This window comes from Vigna unguiculata, chromosome 11 (genome assembly GCF_004118075.2).
Source record: "Vigna unguiculata cultivar IT97K-499-35 chromosome 11, ASM411807v1, whole genome shotgun sequence".
Lineage (NCBI taxonomy): Eukaryota > Viridiplantae > Streptophyta > Magnoliopsida > Fabales > Fabaceae > Vigna > Vigna unguiculata.
In genome coordinates, this window is record NC_040289.1 from 6760168 (window position 1) to 6786121 (window position 25954).

The 25954-nt window shown below is 29.6% G+C and overlaps 3 protein-coding genes across 3 annotated transcripts; 1 reads left to right on the top strand and 2 right to left on the bottom strand.

Moving 5' to 3' along the window:
* Nucleotides 1-5207: 5207 nt before the first annotated feature.
* Nucleotides 5208-8925, bottom strand: LOC114168309 (50S ribosomal protein L13, chloroplastic). Its single transcript, XM_028053072.1, has 4 exons — nt 8590-8925; nt 7514-7699; nt 6161-6331; nt 5208-5618 (listed from the first exon to the last, which is right to left on the bottom strand). The coding sequence occupies exons 1-4, from the start codon at nt 8836-8838 to the stop codon at nt 5502-5504; spliced, it is 723 nt and encodes a 240-aa protein (XP_027908873.1). The 5' UTR covers nt 8839-8925; the 3' UTR covers nt 5208-5501.
* A 10905-nt stretch (nt 8926-19830) lies between these two features.
* Nucleotides 19831-21553, top strand: LOC114169922 (bidirectional sugar transporter SWEET2-like). Its single transcript, XM_028055321.1, has 6 exons — nt 19831-20148; nt 20287-20323; nt 20432-20648; nt 20752-20910; nt 21006-21125; nt 21237-21553. Exons 1-6 carry the CDS (start codon nt 20088-20090, stop codon nt 21348-21350), a joined length of 708 nt encoding a protein of 235 aa, XP_027911122.1. The 5' UTR covers nt 19831-20087; the 3' UTR covers nt 21351-21553.
* A 769-nt stretch (nt 21554-22322) lies between these two features.
* Nucleotides 22323-24006, bottom strand: LOC114169924. The gene is made up of 2 exons (XM_028055323.1): nt 22901-24006; nt 22323-22469 (listed from the first exon to the last, which is right to left on the bottom strand). The coding sequence occupies exons 1-2, from the start codon at nt 23501-23503 to the stop codon at nt 22422-22424; spliced, it is 651 nt and encodes a 216-aa protein (XP_027911124.1). The 5' UTR covers nt 23504-24006; the 3' UTR covers nt 22323-22421.
* Between the last annotated feature and the right edge of the window lie 1948 nt (nt 24007-25954).

Here is a 25954-nt window from a genome sequence, read left to right on the forward strand (position 1 = left end):
TATTTTTTCTAAATTGGTTTGGGATTTGTGAAATTTAATCAAGATTATCTGAATTTTCAAAACTAGAAATATAATTAAGTTTTATTGATAATTTACCTTACATTGAGGATATAAATTGGTTTTATCTTAATATGAAATGTTTTTAGAGGAACTTTTGGAGACTGAAGAATTCTTGTGTCTAATTGTAGAGAGAAAATAAATTGTGGTAAATAATATTTGAATATTGAATGTATAGGCACATGCAAATATTTGTGCTGACCTTAAAGTCAGTAAAATAAAATTATTTCTAATAAGAATATATAAAATGAGTATATGTTCAAATATAACTCGTTTTCTATAAAATGCTCTTAAATTATAAGATGAAAACAAAAAGTAAGATTAAAAAAACTAAAAAAGTTATGTTTCTTTGAAGATATATGGTAATATTGTGTTTCATCTATAAGATATATATTCTCTCACTTTTGTTAATGGCTGTGTTTTTCTGAATCCAAATATCCCACTAGTGACTAACAGTTATTTATTTATTTTTCTTAATTCGCATGCCTCAACTTTAAACAAGAGATAATAAAACAAAATAGTCACTCGTGTCTGTAACTAAATGTGTAAAGCATTGTACCTTTAAGAAAATATTATTATAATATAAAAAAAAACTATAGAAATATAATATTGTTTTGTTATTATATCAACATATTATTTCAATACAAGTATAAATATGAATAATAAAGATTACAATTGCTAATTTATTAATAAATAAATAAAATTGAATGTTTATTTTAAAATTAGATTGTGATGTTAATTTTCTATTATGCAACAAGTTTCTTACCTCTTACCGGATCAAAGATTGGTTTCACATGCTATTTAGAAATGTTTCTTTCTTTAATTTAGCTTTAAATTATTTAAAAATAATTTCAATGAAAAACTTTGTTGAAAATCAAATATTAAGAAGTTGATACATAAACATAAAAATAATACAAAACACTCTAGCGAAGGTAGTATAGAATATATGATGAAAAGAAGAAGAATTATGTATTCAACAAATTTGTTCTTGATGAATACATACAAGAACAAAACACAGTGATTATGCAATTTACAAATAACACATTCAAAAGAGGAAAGATTGAATTATACGGATGATCAATACAAATTATACTATCATGTATCACTTCAATACGCGACTATGTTAATTTGTGTATACAACTATAACCAGCTACATAACTTAATAACAAAAATGATTAAATATATTTCTCATCCCTTAACTTTCAGTAAAAATTAGAATTAGTCCATCTTTAAATCTTTGGCCCAATTTAGTCCTTCAATGCGTAAATTTAGTCCTTTTAACTAAATTTTGTTATGTTTATTTGACGTTTCAAATGTTTTGTATGATATCATTTGAATTGCTTACATCATTTGACACATTTTTTTAGTGTAAACAATTCAAATGCTATTATGAAAAACATTTGAAACATCAAATAAACTTAACAAAATTTGGTTAACCACGTATTTTTAAAGTTAGGAGACTAAATTGAATCAAAGTTTTGAAAAGAGACTAATTCCAATATTCAGTGAAAATTAAAGGAAAAAATCATATTTAACCCTAACAAAAAGACTAAAGAACTAAACAAAACAATAATTTATAACATAGAAGGTTGCATACATTTAAGCAGTAGAATATAAACGACATTCATCAAATATTATCCTTCATCACACATTATGTTTATAGATGCACCAAAGTCATACGTTGTCATTAGACGAAGAAGAGACAAGGCATAAACTAACAAATCTCGTCTACTTACATATAAATGTTATCAGACGATTGCGACCAACAATTAATATTCAACAAATCTAAACACTATATGAGCTTGCTTCTAGAAACAGACTTGAACATATTAGTTGGATTCCTCTTTTTCATCAGTAAATGAACTCATATTGGACGTTAATAGGCTTGGTTCATTCATAATGAACTTGATCCTTAGCCAAACAAATTTTACTAAGACTATAACAAAAAATAAAAGCATTCTTCTATGAAAATCTCACATTAGTCATGAGACTATTTAAGAACCATGCAGTCGACTTCAATAGTGGACAATGTCATTTTTGGCTATAGAATTGATTTCCCATTGACCAACAAGTTTCCAATTGTGATAGCATAACCAATTATAAATTGTCTTGTAAATGAGGTCCACATCAGACATACCCTTAAGGTACATGTGTATTCAATTTCAATTTGTTTTCTTCATTATAGTGAAATCTGTCTTAAAGGGGAATTGGATGTATCCCAAAAGTTAGGATAAACCATAGATATCTTGTGTCATTCTTATTGTTGTAGACTCTCTATCATTGGACAATTTATCAATTTATATGAAAGAAAGTCGGGTCTTTCTTCCTGCGCCTCCAAAATTTCTTCTACACCTCCAAACTTTCTTTAAATTTCCAAAAGACCCTTTGACCCGCAGACACCACACCCCCAAAATTATGTCGACTTCCGGAAGTCAAAAATTTTGACTTCCGAAAGTCAAAATATATCACCGGAAGTCAATTTTCAGAAGTCAAAATATATCACCGGAAATCGACTTCCAGAAGTCAAAATATATCACCGGAAGTCGACTTTCGGAAATCAAAAATCATCACCGAAAGTCGACTTCCGGAAGTCAAAAAATATTTCCGGAAGTCGACTTCCGGAAGTCAAAAAAAATTCTATGGAAGTTGACTTCCGTAAGTAAAAAATCAAATTTTATTTTAAATATTTTTAATTCTTTTTAAAACTTATATTTTTTAACTTTTTAATGATTTTTTTAGTTTATTATTTTATTTATTTTTTATGTTTTCAAATTTCTTAATATACACTTTTTTTTAAATATTAATATCTATATATATAATTTTATTTTTATTTAATATACTAAAAAATAAATATAAATATAAAAATAAGTAAAACTAAAATAATATTAAACTTTAAATAAAATAAAAAACTAAAAAATAATAAATTTATTCTGCTTCATTTAATTTTATTTAATATTTAAATTCATTTTAAAATAATAAAACTTTAAATTAAAAAAAAGATAAAAAAGAAAATATATTTACAAATATATATATATATATATATATATTGGTTTTTTTAAAATTTAAAATTTCATTATTTATATATGTTATTTTAAATATGATTTTTTTATTTTTTTATTTTTAATAAATTATATAAAAATAAATTTAAATTTAAAATATAAAAAGATATATAATTGAAATGATTTTAAAAATTTGATTAAAATAAAATATTTAAATTTTAAACAAAATTAAAAAATTCAAATAACAGAAATTAAAAATAACAGAAATTATAATAATATCAATAAAATATATAAAAATAAAATTAAAATTAAAAAATATTTTAAATTAAAATAATAACATTAACTTAAAAATAATATATATATATATATATATATATATATATTCAATTTTTTATTTAGTATTTTTATTATCTATTCTCCTTCATTTTATTTTATTTAATATTTAAATTTATTTTAAAATAATAAAACTTTAAATTAAAAAAATTAAAATATATATATATATATATATATATATATATATATATATATATATATATATATATATATATATACAAGGAAGTCCGACTTCCGGTTTTTATGTATATATATTTTTTTTTCACTTTTTTTCCAAATTTAAAGTTTATTATTTTTTCTTAATTTTTTTAAATTTTTTTTTTAAATTTTTTATTTAATATTTTTGTTACTTATTTTTTTTTAATTTTTAAAGTAATTTATTTTAAAATTTATATGTTTTATAATTTTTAATATGTTTTTAAAAAATAAAATAAAATAAGTTAGAAAATATACATTTGAGAAAGAATTAAAAATATTTAAAATCACTTAATTTTTTTAACTACGGAAGTCGATTTTCGGTAATGTTTTTTGTTTTTCGGAAGTCGACTTCCGGTAATGTTTTTTGTTTTCCGGAAGTCGACTTCCGGTAATGATTTTTGTTTTCTGGAATTCGACTTCCGATAATGATTTTTGACTTCCGAAAGTCAACTTCCGATGATATATTTTGACTTCCGGAAGTCGACTTTCGGTGATATATTTTGACTTTCAAAAGTCATATTTTGACTTCCGAAAGTGAACTTCCGAAAGTATTTTTGGATTGTGATGTCCGTGAGTTTCCTTAAATAGTCAAAGGATATTTTGGGAATTTAAAAAAAAAATTGGAGGTGCAAAAGAAATGCTTGGAGGTGTAAGAAGAAAGACCCAAGAAAGTCTCCATCTTTACTCAACCTTGTTCTATAATTTTTTTCTAAATTAGATGAACCAAAGTTGCTTCACAAATATTTTCTTTTAACTTCATTGGTTGCTTCAACACACTCGTTTCTAAGTTCATAACAAAATTTGCCACAAGTTCACCTTAATTCGATCAATCTGGTAAACACTTTTGAAGATAAGTGAGAATCTTTAAGCACCTTCATGGGATGGTTTGGTCAACTTGCACTAGACATCAAAATCTTAAACAAAGAGGTAACATACAATCATGTAGCTATGATATTTAGGCTAGGACAATTCTTTAACAACTTGTGCAATAAGCTAGCATAAAATCTTAGTCACCTAGAGAACAAAGTGAAATTTTTATACAATTAGAAAATTTGAAGCACTTTTGCAATTCAATAAGGGTTGACACCTTTGAGAAAAAAAGAGTTCACTAAAGATAAACATAAGAAGGTGCAAGAGAAACCTCAAGAAAGTTAATGACCATTAATCACCACACTTAAATGCCAAAGATCAAGAATCTTGTAAGAAGTTCTTAACTCTTATTAGAATAAAAAATTTCATTATCACCACAATTATGGACACATGATGAAAGAAGGTGTAACCATGAGGCGGATCAAGCTAGGTCAGGCCAACACTAGGCTAGGCCGAAGCAAGCTAAGTCGAGTCAGGCCCATTTTATGATCGGTTGAGCCCATGATCGGTTGAGCCCATGTTAGGCCGACTTGGATCAATCCCAAATCATTCATAGAGGTTATTCGACTCCGCAAAGTTCTTCGTTCTGGGACCGGTTCACTTAGTTCTGGTTGTGCCATTTGAAATGCAGAACAAAGCAATATCATACAGTACCAGAGTTAGTGGAAAGTGGGATAACCTCCACTTTGATCTTCTTTTGTTTGATTCATTTTTTTCTTTCCATTTTGGTGGTCTAAACAACTAAAGAAGAAAAGGAAAAGGCATGGATGTTTCCTTCAAATAAAAGAGCTGACAATAAACTCAAGCATATTAAAAAATGACATGACTAAGATTCAAATCTACAACAAAAATATTATGAAGATTCAATAAAGGACCTTGAACAAAAACAAAATAACACAATAATCAGTTACCTCTACAGACAATATAAACATTAATGGAAGACATCGGCAAGGTGGCAGCCAAAGCAGGAAACTCGATGTTCTGCAAAATGGATAGAGTTACAATTGTCATATATCATTCGATTTTCTCGACTGCACCTGTGACCTATTTCTGGAGTTGTATTCTCTTATCCCTTATTGGCAAGTCAATGGGCTTCTGTGCCGCATGTGGATGATCAGGGCCCTTGTAAACCTTCAGGTGGGTGAATAGTCTCCTGCCAAGCTAAATAAAACAAGCAACCCTTGATTATAGTGGATTCAACAACAAACTGAGCATTATTTTTACAGAAATAAATAACTAAATCAAAGAGCATATAGCATATGAAGTTAACCATCCTTAGAATATAAAATTACCAACGTAAACCTAGTAAATACTATTAACGATGAAAACAAGAGTTTTTCAGTCCTGAAATACAGAAACACCAGAAAAAAGGACTCTTGCGTTGAACGCACAAAAAGAAAATCATGTCCTTTCATAATCATGGGTAATCTCTGACCTTCAAAATATCCAAGCATTCCTTTCAATTACAAAGTTTAAAATCTTTGGCTAATTTACAATCCTGGGATTTCACTTCACTCTTGACCATTAAATTCTTCCATCATACATGGGGCTGAATCTTACATGTGACATGTCATGAAAATTAATCACATTATTTAGAATTGTCACTATCTTTACAATTACCATGCAACAACAACTCGGTTTAACATGTCTACTTCCGATATGGGCATGTCTTAGAAAAACTATTGAACAACACTTGAACTTACCCTCCCTTTTGGAAGCATGCCACGAACAGCATGTTCAATAATTCTTTCAGGAATTCTGTTTTGCAGCTGAGCAAATGTCTCCACCGTCATACCACCAGGTCTTCCAGAGTGTCTTCTATAAAGCTTTTGGGTCCTCTTTTTCCCAGATACAGCAATCTTTTCTGCATTTACCTTTTGAGCCCCAAGTTAAATAATAAACAAATTCAGACTTGGTACGGCATCACAAAACTTTATATGTAAATAACACATGTCCTTCACTCATCAATAGGAATAGAAGAAAATATATTTCGATACGTTCTTATTGCTTAAACCTTCACCCATAAGGTTTAGGCCGCTTAACACAGACAATCATGAGAAAAGTGAGAAACTAAGAAGTGATATTATCATTAGTATAGAATATTTTCAGAAAGGAGATCGTATTTCCTTAATAAATCTTTTCATTTTTCTTCTAGAAAAACTTTTTATCAACGAAATTTGAAAACTATTTTTGGATCATAAGTTGTCCTCAAGCTTATATAATTAAAATCAATCATCAACTGCAATATTGAATAAAATATGTTTACAATATAGAGAAATTGGGAAAGTTAAATGCAGAAGAATCCCTATCTTCAGATTTACAAATTGACGATTAACTGATTATGTAAAAGAATAATGCTTTTGCTGCAAGTTAAACAATCCAAAAATCATGTATTCAAACATAAAATGATTAAGTGCAGGTTAACCAGGATTTTTCCAAATATGATGCTAAAGCAATACATTGATTACAGCTAAAGTTGAGAACCAATATACAAATAATATAAAATTTAATTGAAGGTTCTGTAAAATAGGACATTATTACAGAAATAGAGTTAAAGATGATAACATTAACTTAATAAAACATGATATCTATGTTGCATGTAATTCATTTTCGTTGTTCCCTACTATTGCGAAAAGCCCAAGTCTCATATCAGCTTTATGCCATAACATATAGTATATAAGTGGAAAGTATACATTACCTTACAAGTTAATTTTGTGTAACTAAGTTAGGTTCAAATTCAAATCATAAAACCTACCATTTAAAAGAAAGATTAAAATGTAATAAACTCCTGGTAACTATTGGTCAATTCCAGAAACCCTAATGAATGTCTCTCCCTCTCTCCTTCTGAAATCCCAAGTATCCAAGAGACTATGCTTACTACCTCCACAAATTCCTATTCCAAATCTACAACTTCCCCTCCTAATCTTTCTATATACTAACCAATTAACAAAGAGTTTATACAATTGAAGTAGTACTTCCATTGCCACTTACAGACAGGGAGAACGCAGAAATATAATCATAACTACATGAGAAATAACCTATGCAGAACTACATACCACAATTACAAATGCACCCATGTCCACACTGGGTGTGTAGGTTGCTAAGTTTTTCCCTCGGATGTGAATAGCAATTGTAGAAGCTAATCTTCCAAGAACTTTATCCGTAGCGTCAACAACATACCATGTTTTCTCTGTATTTACATGATCCGCAGCTTTTGGATACCAGGTCTTGTTCCAAATGTCCTGCAATTTATTTTTTGGTTGGGGAGTTCAAATTCACCCAACAAAATAAAAAACATCAATCAAGTTAAAAATCTTTAAAAGACAACAACACGTACAGAAATTGCATTCAGACACTTAAATTTAACATCAGCATTCTTTTAAAATTCATAAAAAACACTAGGATACACCTTCAAACTAACTTTAATGGAAAAACTGACGTAAAGATTAAAAACCACTTAAAAAAATAAAAATTAAAATAAACGCAAAAACAAAAAGAATAAATGGTCAGTTCCTAAAATTGTAATTGACAGTCATATTAATCTTTACTATTAACCAAATTCAAAAAATCTCCCCAAGTATAACCCACCACTCATATTAGGTGACTTAAATGATAATGCCAAAATCTGCTCAGGGACCAAAATGACGACGAGTGATTAAATTTAACGACTTAGAGAAAATAAAGTACAATTTAATTAAATCTAAGAACTAAAGCAACAGAGAAAAATATATTAGAATTTAGTTAAACTTAGTGACTATTAAAGGTATGTTTGGATTAGCTTTGCTACAAAAAATTCCTCCCAAGAAAATGAAATTGACTTATTCATAAGTTAAATTACGCTTCGATAAATTAAGTTATACAAATTCTCTTAACTTGTGCATAAGTTTGCTAAGAAGTAAAGGTTTTCAGGGTTAATATATCGTTCAAACAAATTGAACATTTGCTACAAACAGAAAAAAAAAAATCACTTGCACATTCCCAAGATAAACTAATTAGAGAAGAAAACTCCATAAATTTCAAGTAGTCATGTAGACCAGTGACTTCAATTCCAAATTAGAAGACCACACATTCAAAGTAGAAACCGTTTGTCAAAAAAAAAATATAACAAAAAAAAAGAACGGTTGTATTGTACCGGGCCTTTGAATCGGGGTTCGGGCTCGACGCAGGCGAAGCGTGGGTCTTCGACTGGGGCAGCAGTGGCAGAGTCCTGTTGACAACGGATACGGGAATTTGAGGGTAAAAGGGTTCGAACAGAAGAAGATAATGTAAGCTTCGGAAGTGACAATTGGAAGCCCCCAAAGGAAGATTTTGATGAGGCTGCAACAACGTTCTTGTTGGAAAGCAACGGAGTAATAGAAGTTGAACCACACAGCAGCGCCATTGTTGAGGCTTCCTTCAGTGTTTGTTTGGATAACGTTTAGCGATTGAGCGATATGGGACTCGGAGAGATAAGTTATTGTGACAGTGCTCTTCACTTTTTTCTTTTTTAGTGGAAAATTTTTATACTAGGTTAAAATATGTACAGTCATCTTTTAGTGTAACATACTTTTGGCTTCATTATTATTACAATTATTCTACTTACAAAATTCGGAGTGAATTACCTTAAATTAAAAGTATATTTTAATTTTAAAATTTAAAAATGTGTTTAATTTTTTATGTCGACGGTTTCACAAATAGAAATGTTAAAATGAGTTAATCTGATATGTTTTACTTTTGATCTGCCAAAAGCAGGTCGAGTTAGATTGACAAACTACAAAACCAAAAACTACAACTCATCCCATCATAGAGTGGACCGACGGATTCTTCCCACGCCCACCCCCTACCTTGCCTCTTTTTTTTTTAATTTTTCTTTTTGTTTTAATTTTTATTCATAAAATTTGTTTGTATATATACAAATAAATAAATATTTAAATTATATTTAATCATATAAATTTTTTTAAAACTTTTAATTAATCAATTAAAAATTTTAATTGAATAAATGTATATTTATATGTTAAATTATTCTATTATAACTAATAATTGAAACTTAATTTGTAAGTGTTAATGATTTAAATTCTAATAGTATTGCATATTTACATTTCTATAAAAAACATAATGTAAAAAATTTAATATTTTACTTATTTTTAATTTAAAAATAAAAGTCAAGTTGTGGGTTAAACCAAAACGGATCGGTCTGTTTTATCACCCATATTTGCAAGTAAAAATGATTGTGAAAGGTTATAATTCATCAAATTTAAAATTTAGGAACTTAGATTTTTTTTTTTTTAAAATAAAATTGAGACTAAACCTTCTCTTCTAACTTGGAGAACAAAAACTAATTTAACCTCAAATTTTAGAAAAAAATTAATAATAAATAGTATGTTGCTTCGTTTATTTTTTCCTTAAGAGTTTGTATTAAGTTTTCTTTAGTTTGAAGTTTGAAATCATTTTCTAAATCTAACTTAAACTATTATGAGAGTTGTGTTTCCTCTTAAATGGAGATGTTTCACTACTATAGAACATGTTTTTGAATTAAACTTATTAAGACAATTTTTCAACCATCATTATATAAAGCATTGTAGAAAATTTTGCTTTTATTACAAAAGTGTTACTGCATCTCATCTTATGACGGAAATTTTTTAGTCATCTTTATATTATATTGTGGAAAAACCTTTTTGCACTAGTGTTGGATTGAAGAATCACTTGTTTATGGTGTTACTAAATGGAAGTTCAACTCTTGAATTTGGTTTTGGGAGATGATTAAAGTAGAATGATTCATTTTCCCTTTCTATTTATTATGATTGTATATGCGATATTCATTTTCCTATTGAAAGTGCTTTCTAAAGACTACGTCGTTAAATATGGCCAGTTTGTTTGTTAGGAGGTACAACTTGCATGACTGGGAATAAAAGGTATTGAAGTTTAATTTGAAGAAGAACGGTGCATGATCTCAATACATATGCCAATAAAGAGTAACACTTCAAAGTATCATACACGTTACATCATTTTGCATTCTTAATCTAGCAAAAGGATTTTTCATTAATGGATTGATCATTTTAGAACAGAATGAATCCCTCTTAACAAATCTTCCCATTTGTGCTCCTTTGAAATTAACCGAGATAATTACTTTATCCCACTCCTTGTACTTGACCATCCTTTGGATCAAGTAGACCATGTCAAAATAAGCTCATTTGATATTCTCAATCAATCCTTAGGATATGTTGACAAGCAAAGATTTTAAAGAATGATAAGATTTTGAAGACATCTCTAAATTGTAGATGATGACTACAATGCTTCATGAGAAAGTAGTCATGATAATGTTTGTTGAAGGAATCTAAAAAATGTCTGAAAAATGAATGTTTTTCTTTTTGCTCAATGCAATACTACATCTCCCATTCCACTTATTTCATTCTTGTTTTTGATAGACCTCAATCACACTTATCTTTTAATCTCCACAAAGTTAAAAAGGTCATTCAAGCTAAGAATGTCACACCTTTATGCCTATTGCACGATTCCTTAATCAAACTAACACACTTCAAGTTGGTCTCTCTTATGCAAAAAGACATAATTAATGGATGTCACATGACTTGCTTCTGTTTACTAGATTCAAGTCCTTTGTCACTACTCTGGTGGTCTTGAACCAAAAAAGAAAGATTTTCAATGTGTCAAAAAGTTGTCTCATTAACTGTTTGTGGATACCATGTTTTCTCTATTTGATACCAAGATCACCATTGTGACACAAGTGTATCACTATTATCTTCACACAAAGACCACATTCAATGTCACATTACCTATATGCCTTCTTGTTTTTACATAGATGATAAGGGCTCCACCCCTTTACTGACTATACATAAAAAGGGAGAGAGAAATATAAAACAAAAATGACAATATTATGGGAAAGACTATACTTAAAAGAGAAGACAAAGAAAGAGCATAAGCTAATTGGGAGTTTTCAACAAAGGAAGATATGAAAGCTTAGAGAGAGCATCTCACGATGATGAGTTGTATATTTTTACAAAATCTCAACTTTAAGTTAACGAATTATAGACTTTTACACATCTAAACTTCAAGTTTATGAGTTGTAAATTTTTACAAATCTCACTATAAGCTAATGCATTACCGACTTTTATTTGTTTTGCTTTTAATTTTAAATGTAGCAAACTTTTACGAAATAAAGTTTTATTTTTCGATTTAAAGTTTCTTTTCGTCTTTTTAAATACATTGTAATATGTATTCAATTGATTAAAGTTTATATCTTGCTTATATGATCTGGATAATGAAAATTCAGTGTTATTGAAAAGTTTGACAATCCATCAAACTTATACATTATGATATATTATCTAAAAAGTTTGTTGGTATGTAGGACAATGAAATCTCAAGTTTAAACTTATTGTTTTAAGTAAGGATGGCAATGGGGTAGGACAATGACAAGTTTCATTATTTCATACACATCCGCAAAGAAAAATATCATCCCTATTTCTATTCACATACTTATACCTAACAAGTATAACATTTTTATCTTATCTACATCCCCATTTGGTAACAAGTATGCCCATACTCGCGTTCTTACTATTGCAATATCAATTAATTAATTTTTATAAAAAATTTAAAAAATTCACCACAAATGAAACATGATATTATCAAATATTCAATATTAAAGGGACATATACAAGAAAAAGTATCTATAGTGATACTAATATTCATCACTAAAAATAATAAATATGTCACTAATACCATCTTGTAACAATAATTAAAATGTCACTAATATATTTGTCACTATTGTACTTGTGACAATATTTTTATATATCACTAAAACTAAAGTATATTGTGACAAAAATAATTGTCACTAATAATTTTCTATAATAGTGACAAAAATACACTATCACTAAAATTAAACTATATTGTGGTAAAAATAATTGTCACTATAGTAATTTGATGTAATAATGACAAAAATACACTATCACATATACAATAAATTAGTAGTCACTAATATATATTTTATATATAATAACAATATCAATTAATTGTCACTCTTAATACTCTAATTACTATTATATATGTGACAATATTTTAAAATGTCATTATTATTTCAAATATTTTAGAATAATTATGAATTATTTTTATAATTATGAATTATTTTTTATAATTATCATTAGAAATTATGTTAATATTTAATTGTCACATTCCTTCCATATCACAATAAATAGACAAATAATTGAAAAGTATTAAAATAAATAACAAAGAAAATAAATGTACATCAAATATAAATATTAAAATATAAAGTATCAATTACATTTTGAATGACAAAAAAGATACACTATAAATATATACTAATAATCCAAATATAATACATATGATCATTTATAACTCTATTTCTAAATTAAGTGTTCTTTTTTGTACATCTTCATCTTGACTTCGAACAAATTGTTTCGTCACCTTTCTTTTTGCCATTGATGTATTGTGTATACCCTTTGAATGATTCAATTGTATTCCAACACAGATTTAAAGTGTTTTCCCCAAGGAACAAGTTATTTTTCAATTTCTTCTCCATGTACCTCAATCCCCTTCATCAAATTATCTTGTAAAATATTGAAATAAAATAATTAACATCATGAATATATCTACAATGCCAAACAATAGCAAAAAATAAAATCAATTTTAATCAACTTTAAACTCACCTACAATAATAAGGTAGTAGGACATAAAGATTCAAGATTGGTGTACTTGGGTGAAAGTAAATATGAAAACAATGAATTAGGATGCCATTAAAGAAAAATATTAACATTAAAGAAAAATATTGAGATACATATATGTTTATAAGGTTAGGTTATGATTATTTTCTTCATAAGAAAATCTACATACACAAAAATAAAAAACTCCTGATTTTTAATAAAATAAAAATTATTTATATAATAATCAAACTATTTCCTTTGATAACATGGCAGGATGAACCAAAATCAAGGGTGTCAAAACGAATCAATCGAACCTGTTTTAGCCCGACCTACTAATGACCAACAAAAAATAGATCGAGTCGGGTCAACCTGTATAATTAAAATGGGTTGAAGAATCAAACTCGTCCTATAACTGATGGACTGGTGGGTTGGCTCACTAGTTTTGAAGCACCCCCACACATAGTGTAGAAACCCTAATCCAAGAAAAGCAAAATAAGGGGAATCAAGGCAAATAAGGATAAAATCACGAAATCCAAAAAATAATGGCAAAACAAAACCAAGGTGTGAGAACTACCATTGTGGGAATCGTCGAAGATGAGAAGATGTTGGGGCGATCGCTGGATGACAATTCTACGATGCAGCGACAAAGGCACAAGCTCGAGTGGTGGCGGCATCAGCGACATAGGTAGAATACGTGCAAGCTTCGATGCCAAAGGATTCCAAGGGCGATATGGAGGTGACTATATTTGGTGAGCGTGGCCAGCGAGCTAAGGGAGAGGACGTTCCAAGGGTGCAAACAAAGGTTGTGATGAAACCCCAATGGTTGACATCCTCATTGAACAAAGACGCTTGATAATGTCCATTTTTACCTCTTTTTGTGTGTTTATTGTCATGAATAAATCAACTCTTTCCTAACTTTTATCTTGTTATATCCTCAAGTTTTGTGTGTTTTATTTTGTATTTTAGTTGTTTTATACTTGTTTTGTCTCTAATCTCTCCTTTAAGTGTGTTAAATAAGTTAATAAGAAACATTTGTGGTGGAGGAAAACAAGCTAGAACTCAAGAGAGCATAATTTGACAAGAAAATATTGATTTTGAAGCAAATACCTACATCGGGCGCCGCTAGAATACATAATGTTGTCAAATTGCCCAAGGCTGAGCGATGAAAAACTAGGGCTGAGCACCACAAGGCTGAGCAGTGGTGAACTGGGGATGAACGCCACAAGGCTAAGCGGTGGAAAGTGGGGCTGAGCGCCATTCAATTCGTAAAACCTGGTGTTGAGCGCTACTGAGACAAAGCTGAGCAGTAACGTCGTTGACATGTCAAAAAATGAGTTTTTAATCTTGTTTCTCGCGAGGGTTTGGACCATGCCTCATTTTGCACGATAGAGAAACACTTTTGGGTGCTTGGAGAGCCTATTGGAGGTTGCTAGGGGTGTTGGGAAGCTCTCCCACTCCTCTTTAGGTCTTCTCCTCCATTTATGGTTGTTTTTCCCCCTTTTGGGGTTGGAGAGGAAGATGGGTTGCAATTAGGAGATAGAGAAAAGAATGGGAGGCATAATTGGAGCGTATAGTGGTTGCCAAGAACCTTGGAAGAGGGCTTGCATTGTCTCTTTGGTTTCCATTTCTTCCCTATCTTTTCTATTTGTAAACCCTAGGTTCTCCACCATGGAGAGCTAAATTTATGTGTTGAGATTAGACATAATGAACTGAATCTTATGCATTTTAAGATGTTAATCCATATGCTTTTCCATTTCTATGTTAGTATTTGATTTCCATGCTTAATGCTTTATTTGGTTTAGCCACCCATGCATGATTTGTAGTTCTTGAGGTGTTGGAAAATGTCTTTTGAACCTATAACTGAAATTGAATGCCTAATGGAGCTTGTATCTAGGGATAAAACATGATTCATTAGTAATCTTAATACTCTTAAACTTGATGCATGATTTCACTTGTTGAGGATTCAAGGAATTGGAACTTGATGAGTTATCATAGACTCAAAGTCGCTAAGAATAGGATTTGAGTATTTTTATGAGTTGATTTTGACTTGAATATGAAATTGAGATGTTTGTGAATGCATGGGAATGAAGTGAATGAAATATAGTCGTGACAATTGTAAATATATTATGTTAAAATTATGTTGCACACCAATTGTTTGATAAAATACCATAAAGAGTTTTTTAGTGTTTTTGTGAACTTTGTTGTCTAATTGTGTTGTGAATTGTGAGAGTAGTCATGTGTTGAACAAGTTCCAGTGGAGAGAATGATATTTATTACTTGCTATGTGCGACTGATGCACTTGCCGTTTTTCACATAACAATGCTCACCATAAACTGAAGATGGAGGTGCAGAGCTTGCGATGGTGCATGACATTGTGTGCACCTCCTCTCTAGATCTCGCATGGTGGTGGTGGCTACCAATGTGTTTGTGTGTGGTGGCGATAACTCGCATCGTGTTTTGTGGCTTGTGAGTGGTTGGTGTGCTTCTGTTCTTAATTATAGACCCTAACCTAGTCCAACAAGCATGTGACTGAGTAGTGCAACATGCCTTTCTCTTTGGATAAATGGGTTGTGGGCTGGCCTACCTTGACCTGCTGACTAACCTGGCAGGTTGACTGGTTATGCGAGTCGAGCTGTTTTGGGGTAGCGAGTTGAAATTTTAACCCGACTCATCTATTTTATTTCGGGTTGACGAACTGACCTATCGAGCCTAACTCACTTTAACACTTATAACTAAGATCATTAATGTGACCTTGATGATAAAAATCTTAAAAACTAACAAAAGTGTTGTAGGCAACTACCTTTGAGGATTATAATAATATCCTTAATCAAATTGGGGTGGTAGTCATACACTCCAACAATGTTTAAACTTTTTAAACCTAAATATTTCTTGGACAAGATTCACTAAATAATTAATGATTTTAAACAAAAGTGTGAAGAACTCTAAATATACTATCATGATTGTTTAACAAAGTCTTTTAATTATACGTGATTTTACTTCTCTTTTCGGACTAGTGCAATTAAGGTTTCATGTTGTTTGTATATTATTGCATCAAATTTGATCTTATTTGATTTATGTTTGTAATTTTTGTAATATAGATTTTTTTTTATCAACAATGAATATATTTATATATAATAGAACACTAGGGATGCTCTAACCCATATACAGAATAAATACATAATTAAATAGCACTACAAAACACCTTAAAAAGGTTTAGCACAACATCTTTAATAGAAGTCCCCTTGTACCTTCCCAAAACAGTACTACATAGTCTTAGAAACTACCTATGTATACCACTTGCCAAAACAAAGTAGCCACACATGACAGTTAAAGTAAACAACCAGATTTACATCAAAACCAAAATGTTTCACTTGTGATCTTGATGTAGATCAACCTGTAAAAGTTGTCGTAATCGATTATTACTTTTGCGCCTCCAATTGTTGCTTCCTTAATGAACCTTGAAAGGAGTATGTTGTTACTTGACTGCAATTCTTTACTATTTGTATGCTATGATTAGACCATCCTTGTTACATTTCATATTTGTTGAATCTGTCTAGGCCATACTCATCCTGAATTTACTACAAAAGACAAATATAACTTCAAACTAAAAGTCCAACTAGGTTAAACTGCAAAGAAAAGATATTTACTTCCAAATTCATGCTTTTTGATAGGGATTTGTGTTCATACCCAGTCTTAATGTGTGGTGGAGTTTATATTTTCCATGTGACAGATTGAATGCACCCAATTGGGTAAATGATCTAGTTAGAATAGGAAAAATTAACATTACTAATTTTATGTTTCATCCAAGCCTAAGCATTTAGTTGTGGCAAAGGAAAAATATCATTTGCATCCACTTTCCTTTGCCTAAACACTATATTATTTCTATGATCACATATATTCTTTATAATTGCAAACCAAACATCATTCCATAACTTGTTTCCTTTACTATTAAGGGTCAATAGATCAAAAAGTTGAAAGTGATTCTTTAGTTGATTATGATGCGTTGTACTCACTTCTACCCATTTGCTACATGTATTCCAAATCTTATGTGTTATATTATAGGTAAGAAATAGATGTGCATTAGTCTCTTCTTCCAACCCACACAATACATAAGTTACATTACTTAATTGAACTTATCTCCTCTTAAGATTTGTCTTTGTTGGTACCTTAACCATGATTTCCTTCAAAGCAAAAAATTGTACAAATGGAGTTACCTTTACGCTCCATAACATTTTGTACAAATATGAGTTTTCACCAATGTAGGGGTTTTGTATTTTTTTTCATATCCATATTTGATAGTATATGTACCTTCCTATCTTTTCAAGTCCATTCATCCTCTTTATCATTCTTTATTATTATTTGTTGTATTAGGTGCACAAACTCTTCTACTTGAGGCAACTATCAGACCATTCTCTTCTCCACTTTACTCTCCATTCCATTCATTATTCACCTATTTCCCAAACTCTTTTAGTATAGTACCACTTTTATAGAAGTCTTGAACATCTTGTATAATTTCCTTATTTATAAGATCCCAAAATTTCTTGATGAAGCTGAAATTAAATTCGTCTGAACCAAAGACTCTTAGTGCTACCACATTCTCATACCTCTTTAATTTCATTTTTATCAAACCTTTGATTAACATATTATTATCTTTCCTGTTATTTGTTGGAAATTGATATTATCCGGCCAAACTCCAATGTCAAAGAATGTGAGTTTCCGTCAATATTTCCATTTGATTTAATGTTACTATTATATGGATTATTTCATTATACTTAATTTTGTTTGTGAAATTTTACTTGGATTATACTATAAAATTTATTTTATTATTTTCAAATAATTTTATTTAAAAATTTAAAAATACTTAACAGAAGAAAAATATCCGTACATATCTAAAAATTATGCGGGTATCAAAATAATTAGTGATTAAATTTTAAGTGCACATTTCACTTATGTCATGAGAAGTATTTAATTATGCATTCGTATTTTATTTGTAATACAAGAATACTTTGACAATTGTTTAATTTACTAAAGGATTTTTTTATTTTTATTTTTACATTAATTATAACTTACAATTTTTTCCTTATTTATTTTCTTCTTTTAATCCAAACAATTTTTCCTTTCATTCCATTTATCTTTTTCTTTTCTTTCCTTTTTTTTCACTTCTACACTCTCTATTTCCTTATCCAAAAAAGTTAAACTCTCCATTTCCTTATCAAAAAAGTTAAACTTTCTATTTCCTGATCCTAAAAACGTTAAACATGTGGAACATAAAATTGATCATATTTAAGACTTAGTCCTACTCATAATTTCGTAAAAGCAATCTATTATTTTAGTTATGTTTTTTATTCTAATCTTCAAATAATTTAATTACAAATATAAAATATTAATCTATCAACGAACCATCAAACATCACTTTCTTCTCCTTTCTATCTTATTTAACATAAGGGTATGTGAATCCATCGAATTTAAGATCAATTTTTATTCTTATTATACATATAAAATATCAATTTATTAATGAACAGTCACACAACAATTTTTCTTCCTTTATATCTTATTTAACTTCTAGAATATCTCCAATGTAAGGTATATCTTATTATAATACTTTTCCAGTAAAACTTTTAAAATTTGTAAAGATTACATAGACATATTCAAAGTAGAAGAAGACAGACGATAATTTCTTGTAACATAGATAATATGCTGTTAGGAATATCCTTCCCCGTCCACTTACTTGCATTATTTTATTACAGACAACGTGTTAGAGTCTAATTGTAGAAACACATTCAAAATTTAGTACTTCCCGGCAGTTTGTTCCTGGATATTATAATTTATTTCCTCATCACTTTTTCGAATTTTTCTGGAAGTTCACGTAAATAGATTAAAGGTGAGATAATTTTATAATACACAGGTGAATGTAGATTTTATTTTATAAATTATAAAATTAAATTAAGTTTAAAATTTATTTTTTAATAAAATTAAATATATATATATATATATATATAATTATATATATATATATAAATAAATAAATAAATAGTTTAAATTGTTTTGGTCTAAACCATCATTTAACAGATAATAAAAATTTAATTTCACCAAGTGAAGAGAACTATTTCAATTATTTTTAAATTTTAAAGATAAAATGTATTAAAATTTGACACGGGTTCCACTTTTTTCTCCTTATTAAAAATATATTTAATTCTTTTTCTACTTTGTCATTTTGGATAACCATTTTTTGACTTTTAGATTTTGAAATTTAGAAGTTATATCTTTTTAAATATAGTTTTCCGATTACACAACGTAAAGATAAAAATGATTTCAAATTACATAATACAGAATTAAAAAAAATTATATAATCTGAAAATTATTTGTGACTTTTTTTATCTTGTAGTTTTAAAGTTTTTTTTGAATAAAAATGATTTTTAGATTATATAATTGGAAAATCATTTTTATTTCTAAATTGTATGATCTTAATATTATTTTTCAAACTTCTGAATCAAATAATCTAAAAGGATAACATGATAATTTTTGTTTATAGAAGTACAAGAAGAAAAGTATGAAAGTGTCAGCAGTTTGTCTTGTTTTACACTCCATTCTATAAAAAAAATTGTGGAAAAATTTAGATCCACGTCAGCAAATGCAATTAAGGTTCAAATTACGGCACAAAAGCGTGTTTTCTAAGTGGAAGTTGTTCTGTCAAGTGCCAGCTATGGACCATTTTGCCCAGAAACAGGAGGAGAACGTGTGAAGCATGCCACCGTGTTTTTATAAAACATGTCATTAACAGCGACCAACCCTTATCATTAGATTTTCCGAGATAGATAAGTGCTAAGTGCTTTAAACGTGGGTGATTTTGACTTGACAAAAGAGAGAGAACAAGCATATCCAAAACATCCTATCAATTTATTACATTCTTGTACATGTATGTTCTAAACTGAAGGTTCAGTTTGTTTATGTCAAAGGTGGTTTTGTCCATTGAACAGTGATGTCTCTGTTCGGTGCTTATTTCGTCAGTGAGGTTGGCAAAGATGCAGCTGGAGTTGCTGGTATTTTTCCTCCTCTTCTTTCTGGGGTGATTTATTCTGGTTACAAAGATTGAAAACCAGAAGAAAAAACTTTACTTTTTGAGATTAAAGTTAGACCCATCTCTGTCTTGATCACGATATACTCTTCTTGGATTGCAGGTAACATGTTTGCTTTTGGGTTGTTTTTATCCCCCATGTAAGTTTCTTAAAGTGGACACCTTTAACAATAATTGAACTGAGAAGAGTTTGTTGTTTATCTTTTCATTGATGATGATAATAACTCTTGTTCTGTTCTGAACTCTAGACCTACATTTAGGAGGATCATCAGAAATGGGTCAACAGAAATGTTCTCAGGGTTGCCATATGTTTATTCTCTCTTGAACTGCTTGATATGCTTGTGGTATGGCACACCTCTTATATCTCCTGATAATCTGTTGGTGACTACTGTTAATACAATTGGGGGAGTCTTTCAACTTGTGTACATAACCCTCTTCTTGGTTTATGCTGAGAAAGCAAGAAAGGTTAATTTTTTGATGAACTATTGGAGTCTTGTGAATGATAAATGCAACAAAAAATTGGTTTATTTTCTTAAGCTGTTGTGTACTATAAACTGTCATTTGATAGGTGAGAATGCTTGGATTGCTCTTAGCAGTTTTGGGCATATTTGTGATCATACTAGTTGGGAGCTTGCAAATTGATGATAGTGCAATGCGACGGATGTTTGTGGGACTCTTGAGTTGTGCTTCTCTCATTTCAATGTTTGCCTCTCCATTGTTCATAATTGTATGCTTGTCATTTCCTAGCCACCAATCTTTTTATCAGTTTCTGCATCTGTTAGCTTGGTGAGTTTGTTTTATTTTGTCTGTGTAACTTCTCAGAAATTGGTCATTCGGACAAAAAGTGTAGAGTTTATGCCTTTTTATCTTTCACTTTCCACCTTCCTGATGAGCATCTCCTTCTTTCTTTACGGATTGGTCAGTTATGATGCCTTCATTTATGTGAGTTCTCTTTCAGCTTGTTTGTTCTTGAGATACTCATTTTAGTTTCAAATCTCTTTTTTCCTTTGTTGATTTGATATGAAATATATCTGTCTGTGTTTGATTTTGTAGGTGCCAAATGGGATAGGAACTGTTTTGGGAATTGTGCAATTAATATTATATTTCTATTACAAGAGTTCATCCAGTGAAAACTGCAGACAACCCTTGATAGTGTCGTATGAATGATCCATGCTGGTGAGTGTTGGCAAAGTGGAGGCATAGGCAAATGCATCATGAATGATTACGATTTATGTGTTTGAAATGTTTTCCATGAGTTGAATGAGTGAACTTTTTATGGTTTTGAGTGTGAAGTTTTTCCACGCAATTCATGGAGATGTTTGAATTGAATTGGAACTTTTCATAATATTTTAATTTCATTTCTGGCTGTGTCTTCCTTTGTCAACTTTCTATTGTTGCTATCTGAGAATGAATATGATAGAAACCAACTAGTATACAAGAATACTAATTGTGCAATTCGCAAAAATATCTCCATCGGAAAAATCTCTCCCTGAACAAATGTTCTAGTGGGAATTGAATTCGTAATTTTGACTATGATATCAATTGTTGAATCGGGTGTTTATTACTAGATAAAAAGTTAGCTGATAATCAGAGTGGAACTCTCTCTATTTAAGAGTGGAGTAGTCTAAGCATCACAATTCGATTGTGACTCGACCTATCTGACTTTTATTACAGGACAATTGTCTTGCTAGGAATTACACATTCTTCTATTGTGACTCAGTCAACCTAAATTATACCATGGAACAATTGTGGAACCCGTAATAATGCTAATGATCAATTATAGCAAAATTGCATGTGAGCTTGAACTATGTAGTTAAAAGTATTTTAAGAAGCAAGATTAGGGCCATTAGGTGACTGAAGGAAGAAACATAAAAGAATAGTGTTAACATTTGACATCTGCATAAAAATAGGATTTCCCAGTAAACCAAGTATTAAGTTAATAAAAAGTTGTAAATGATCTCCTACTCGAGAATGTGAGTTAAACTAGATGCCATTTTGTGTAGTTTCCACAATTTTCAGATAGCCAAAAACTTCCTTTACGTTCTATTTATTCTTTTCTTTTGTTACTGCAGCTTCCTAATGCGTCATTTATGAAATGATACTGAAATGGAAAATGCATCATTGAATTCTTGGAAAAAACTGCAATTTTATGAAATGATAGTTACATATTCGAACTGTGAAACCTCGTTGTCTGTCTGATACAACTTACAAGAGATAGAAAAACCCAGTAAGCAAGCACTAAAGTAAATCTCTTAGAGTAGTCCTCACTGTAACAGTTCCTACTTCCTGCATCAAACAGAATAAAAGTTAGACATAAACAAATGCAGCAAAAATGTTGCCTGAAACTGAAACAGTGACATTCCTGTAATTCAGTATTGTGAAGCAAATACTGTTGCATCCTATTCAGCAACAAGAAGTTATAGTGGAAGAAAATTCAAACTTTTTTGTGTCTGCATTTATGCTTTCATATAAAACGAACACAAACAACCCAATTTTGGCAACAAATGTTGGGTGTGTAGAAGAGAATTTGAGTTTGATTCTCATTGAACATATATCCATGAGGGAGGACTAAGAGTTTTAGGTGTGATTAAGCTTCAGAACAAAGATCACTCCCACAAGAGCAAAACTTGTAAGGATACATTCAAAGATCCTAATGTTGCTTATTAAGAAGTTATTATATCCTATATGATGAGTAGACCAAGGTGATAAAGAAGTACCTGATGTGAAGTTTCCATGAAGTGGTGAATTTCATTGTGTGAATCACGAAGAAGTCTTCCTCTTTCATCATAGAGAATGAGGCCACTAAAACTTGGCAACTCACACTTCTCCCCTCTCAATATTGGTCTTTGCCACACCGGAGATTCTGAGTTATGGCTTTGCCACCCACTTTGAAGACCCTGCTGCCTTTGTAAGCCAAGTAATGGGGATCCCCTCTCTCTCTGCCATGCAATATTCTCCTCCAATTTCCTTGCTCTGCTCCACAACATTGACCCCATCAGAACCCTCTTCACTGAAATCCACCCTACACAACTTTTCTCTGACCATTCTGTAGTAGTAGTAGTAACAGTAGTAGTAATAGTAGAATTAGTGTTTGTAATAGTGCTATTCTTTTCATTCTCTTCATCTAAAGCACCCTCTTGGTGTACAATCTTATTGTTAATGGCCTTCCTTCTAAGTGTAACAACAATGCAGAGGCACAGAAGAGCAAGGCTTGCACATGCAAGAAGAAGAACAGCACCTAGTGTTGAAATCTTCAATTTGTCTTCCAAATCCCATAGAGATTCCATGAGTTTTCTTCTTCCTTTTTCTACTTTGAGCATGACAAAGTGAAGTGAGGAGGAGCCTAGGTTGTTTTAGCGGAGTATGTTCGGTAATTAATGTAGAATAATGAAAGTATGAAACATTGATGGTGATGTTGGCATGTTGGGTTGGCAAGTTTCATATGAGGTCCACCGCTAATGGAAGTGCTGAAATTTGGGCCCCAAAAAACGTCTCTGGTGTGTACTTAATATTGCTACCCGTTGAATTGAAAGGTGGCTCACCGTTCAATGATTAATAAAGGCTTCCCACGAGAATTCTGTGGTTGTCATCAAGTGATGGAAAACTCAGTTTTGGATCTTTGGGAATGGGAAATAGAAGCTGTGTGCTTCTACTCTCTACACAGATCATGGAAAAGTGAAATTAAAGCTGTGATTATGAAAAATCTCATCTAAATTAGTGATTAACCGATAATGATTGTGCCCAATTATAAGATTTTGGTTTAAAAAAAGAAACTAAAACAGAGGACGTGAGTTTAACTTCTCCACTAACAAAATACTATATCCATTAGAAGATTAGTTGGATAACAAATTAAAAAAGTAAACAAAAATTTATTTTCAAAATTTAACTGTTTTTTTAACTAAAATAATTATCTATAATAAACATTATTTGCAAAATAAATAAAAATTATCTGTAATAAAATTATAAAATGTTTTATATTTGTTTTTGCAATATTAAACTATTTTTGTAATCATGAAAAATAAACACGTATATTTTTATAATACATCTTAGAAACATTATGAGCATATTGAAGAATTTTTGTTTTTCATCATGATAAAACAATATACAAACTACAAAGAAATTTTCTCCTATAAAGTAAATTAGAATACGACAAAACTAAACTTCTTAAAAAATAATGGCTTAAATATATATTTAATCTCTATTTTTTTTTAATTTGGTCATCATCCATTTTGTGTTTAATTAATTCCTCATTTTATTCAATTTTGGTCAATTTGGTCCAAAGTCCTATGTTTGTTAATTTTGGTCAATTTGGTCATTTTTGTTAATGGTGTTTGAATAAATGATGTCAGTGAATAGTGCATGTCACGTGTTAGCTTTTAGTTTTTTTTTTATTTTTTAATTTTAAAAAAATTATCTCCGTGTCAAGTCAACATCGTGACACGTGTCAATATCAGTACTACATGTTAGTTTGTGGTTGTGTTATTTCTTTTCGTTCAATTTAGTCCATATATTCGTTATTTTTATTCAGTTTCCTATATTCGTTATTTTTGTCAATTTAGTCTCAATTTTGGTTAAAATAAAACAATTTTGTCTATTTCAAATTGACATCAAATTTAATTTTTTTATAAATATTATGCTAATATTGTTTTCTAAGATTGACATTTTCATTAATTATTTTTGAAATTCAATTGTAAATTATTAGATTTAATTAAAAATTGAATATAATTGTTAGATTTAATTGTTAAATAGAATACAATTACTTAAAATATTAGTAGATTATAATTATTAAATGTTTTCTTCTAATAATTATATTCTAAAATAAAATTATTTTTAAAATTGACATTTGAAAACAATACAAATATTAGAAATATTTTAGAAAAATATACTAATATAAAATATTTTAGATTTAAATGTCAATTTTGGAAATGTTAGTATATTTTTCTAAAATATTTAATAATTATATTCAAGTAATATTTTAAATAATTATATTTTATTTAATAATTGTATCTAATAATTTGTAATTAAATTTTAAAAATAATTAATAAAAATGTCAATTTTAATAAAAATATATAATATTTATTAAAAAAAAATTGGTTTCAAACTGGAAGGTACAAAGTTGCTCCTTTTTAACCAAAACTAAGATTAAATTGAATAAAAATAACGAATATAAAGACTAAACTGAAAAAAAAAATAACGAATATAGGGATTACATTGAACAAAAGGAAATAACAACCACAAATTAACACGTGGCACAATTGTGACTTGACACGTGGACAATTTTTTTTTAATTTTAAAATTAAAAAAAACAGGAGCTGACATATGACATGCACTCTTCAATGACGTGACGTTAATTATTTAAATAGCATTAGCAAAAAGGACCAAATTGACCAAAATTGATGAAAATGAGGACCTAATTGAACATAAAACAAAAATGAGGACCAAATTGAACAAACACAACAAAAATAGAGACCAAATGTGTATTTAAGCCAAAAATAGTTATGCCAACGGGCCAATACATTAAGGAAATGAATTTTCTCTTACGAAATAAATAATTCACAACCAAAAACATATTGAGCCCGAGGGACTAATGTGTAGTGGGTGACTTGTAATATGACATTACAAGGCAAGGTGAACTCGAAATATATATCATTAGGGTGCTTTATTAAAATCAGTTAAGGACATTATAAGAAGATAAAGACAACGGATTACCAAACTGATTACCAATCTGAAAATCTTTAGTTAAGACAAACCTATGAAACCTAAATTCAGGT

Coding starts and splice junctions, on each gene's coding strand:
- LOC114168309 (XM_028053072.1), bottom strand. CDS start 8,838: ATGGCGCTGCTGTGTGGTTCAACTTCTATTACTCCGTTGCTTTCCAAC. Junction 7,700..8,589: donor AACCCCGATTCAAAGGCCCG/GTACAATACAAC, acceptor AATAAATTGCAG/GACATTTGGAACAAGACCTG. Junction 5,619..6,160: donor GCATGCTTCCAAAAGGGAGG/GTAAGTTCAAGT, acceptor TGTTTTATTTAG/CTTGGCAGGAGACTATTCAC.
- LOC114169922 (XM_028055321.1), top strand. CDS start 20,088: ATGTCTCTGTTCGGTGCTTATTTCGTCAGTGAGGTTGGCAAAGATGCA. Junction 20,149..20,286: donor AGATGCAGCTGGAGTTGCTG/GTATTTTTCCTC, acceptor CTTGGATTGCAG/GTAACATGTTTGCTTTTGGG. Junction 20,649..20,751: donor ATGCTGAGAAAGCAAGAAAG/GTTAATTTTTTG, acceptor GTCATTTGATAG/GTGAGAATGCTTGGATTGCT.
- LOC114169924 (XM_028055323.1), bottom strand. CDS start 23,503: ATGCTCAAAGTAGAAAAAGGAAGAAGAAAACTCATGGAATCTCTATGG. Junction 22,470..22,900: donor TCATGGAAACTTCACATCAG/GTACTTCTTTAT, acceptor TGTTTGATGCAG/GAAGTAGGAACTGTTACAGT.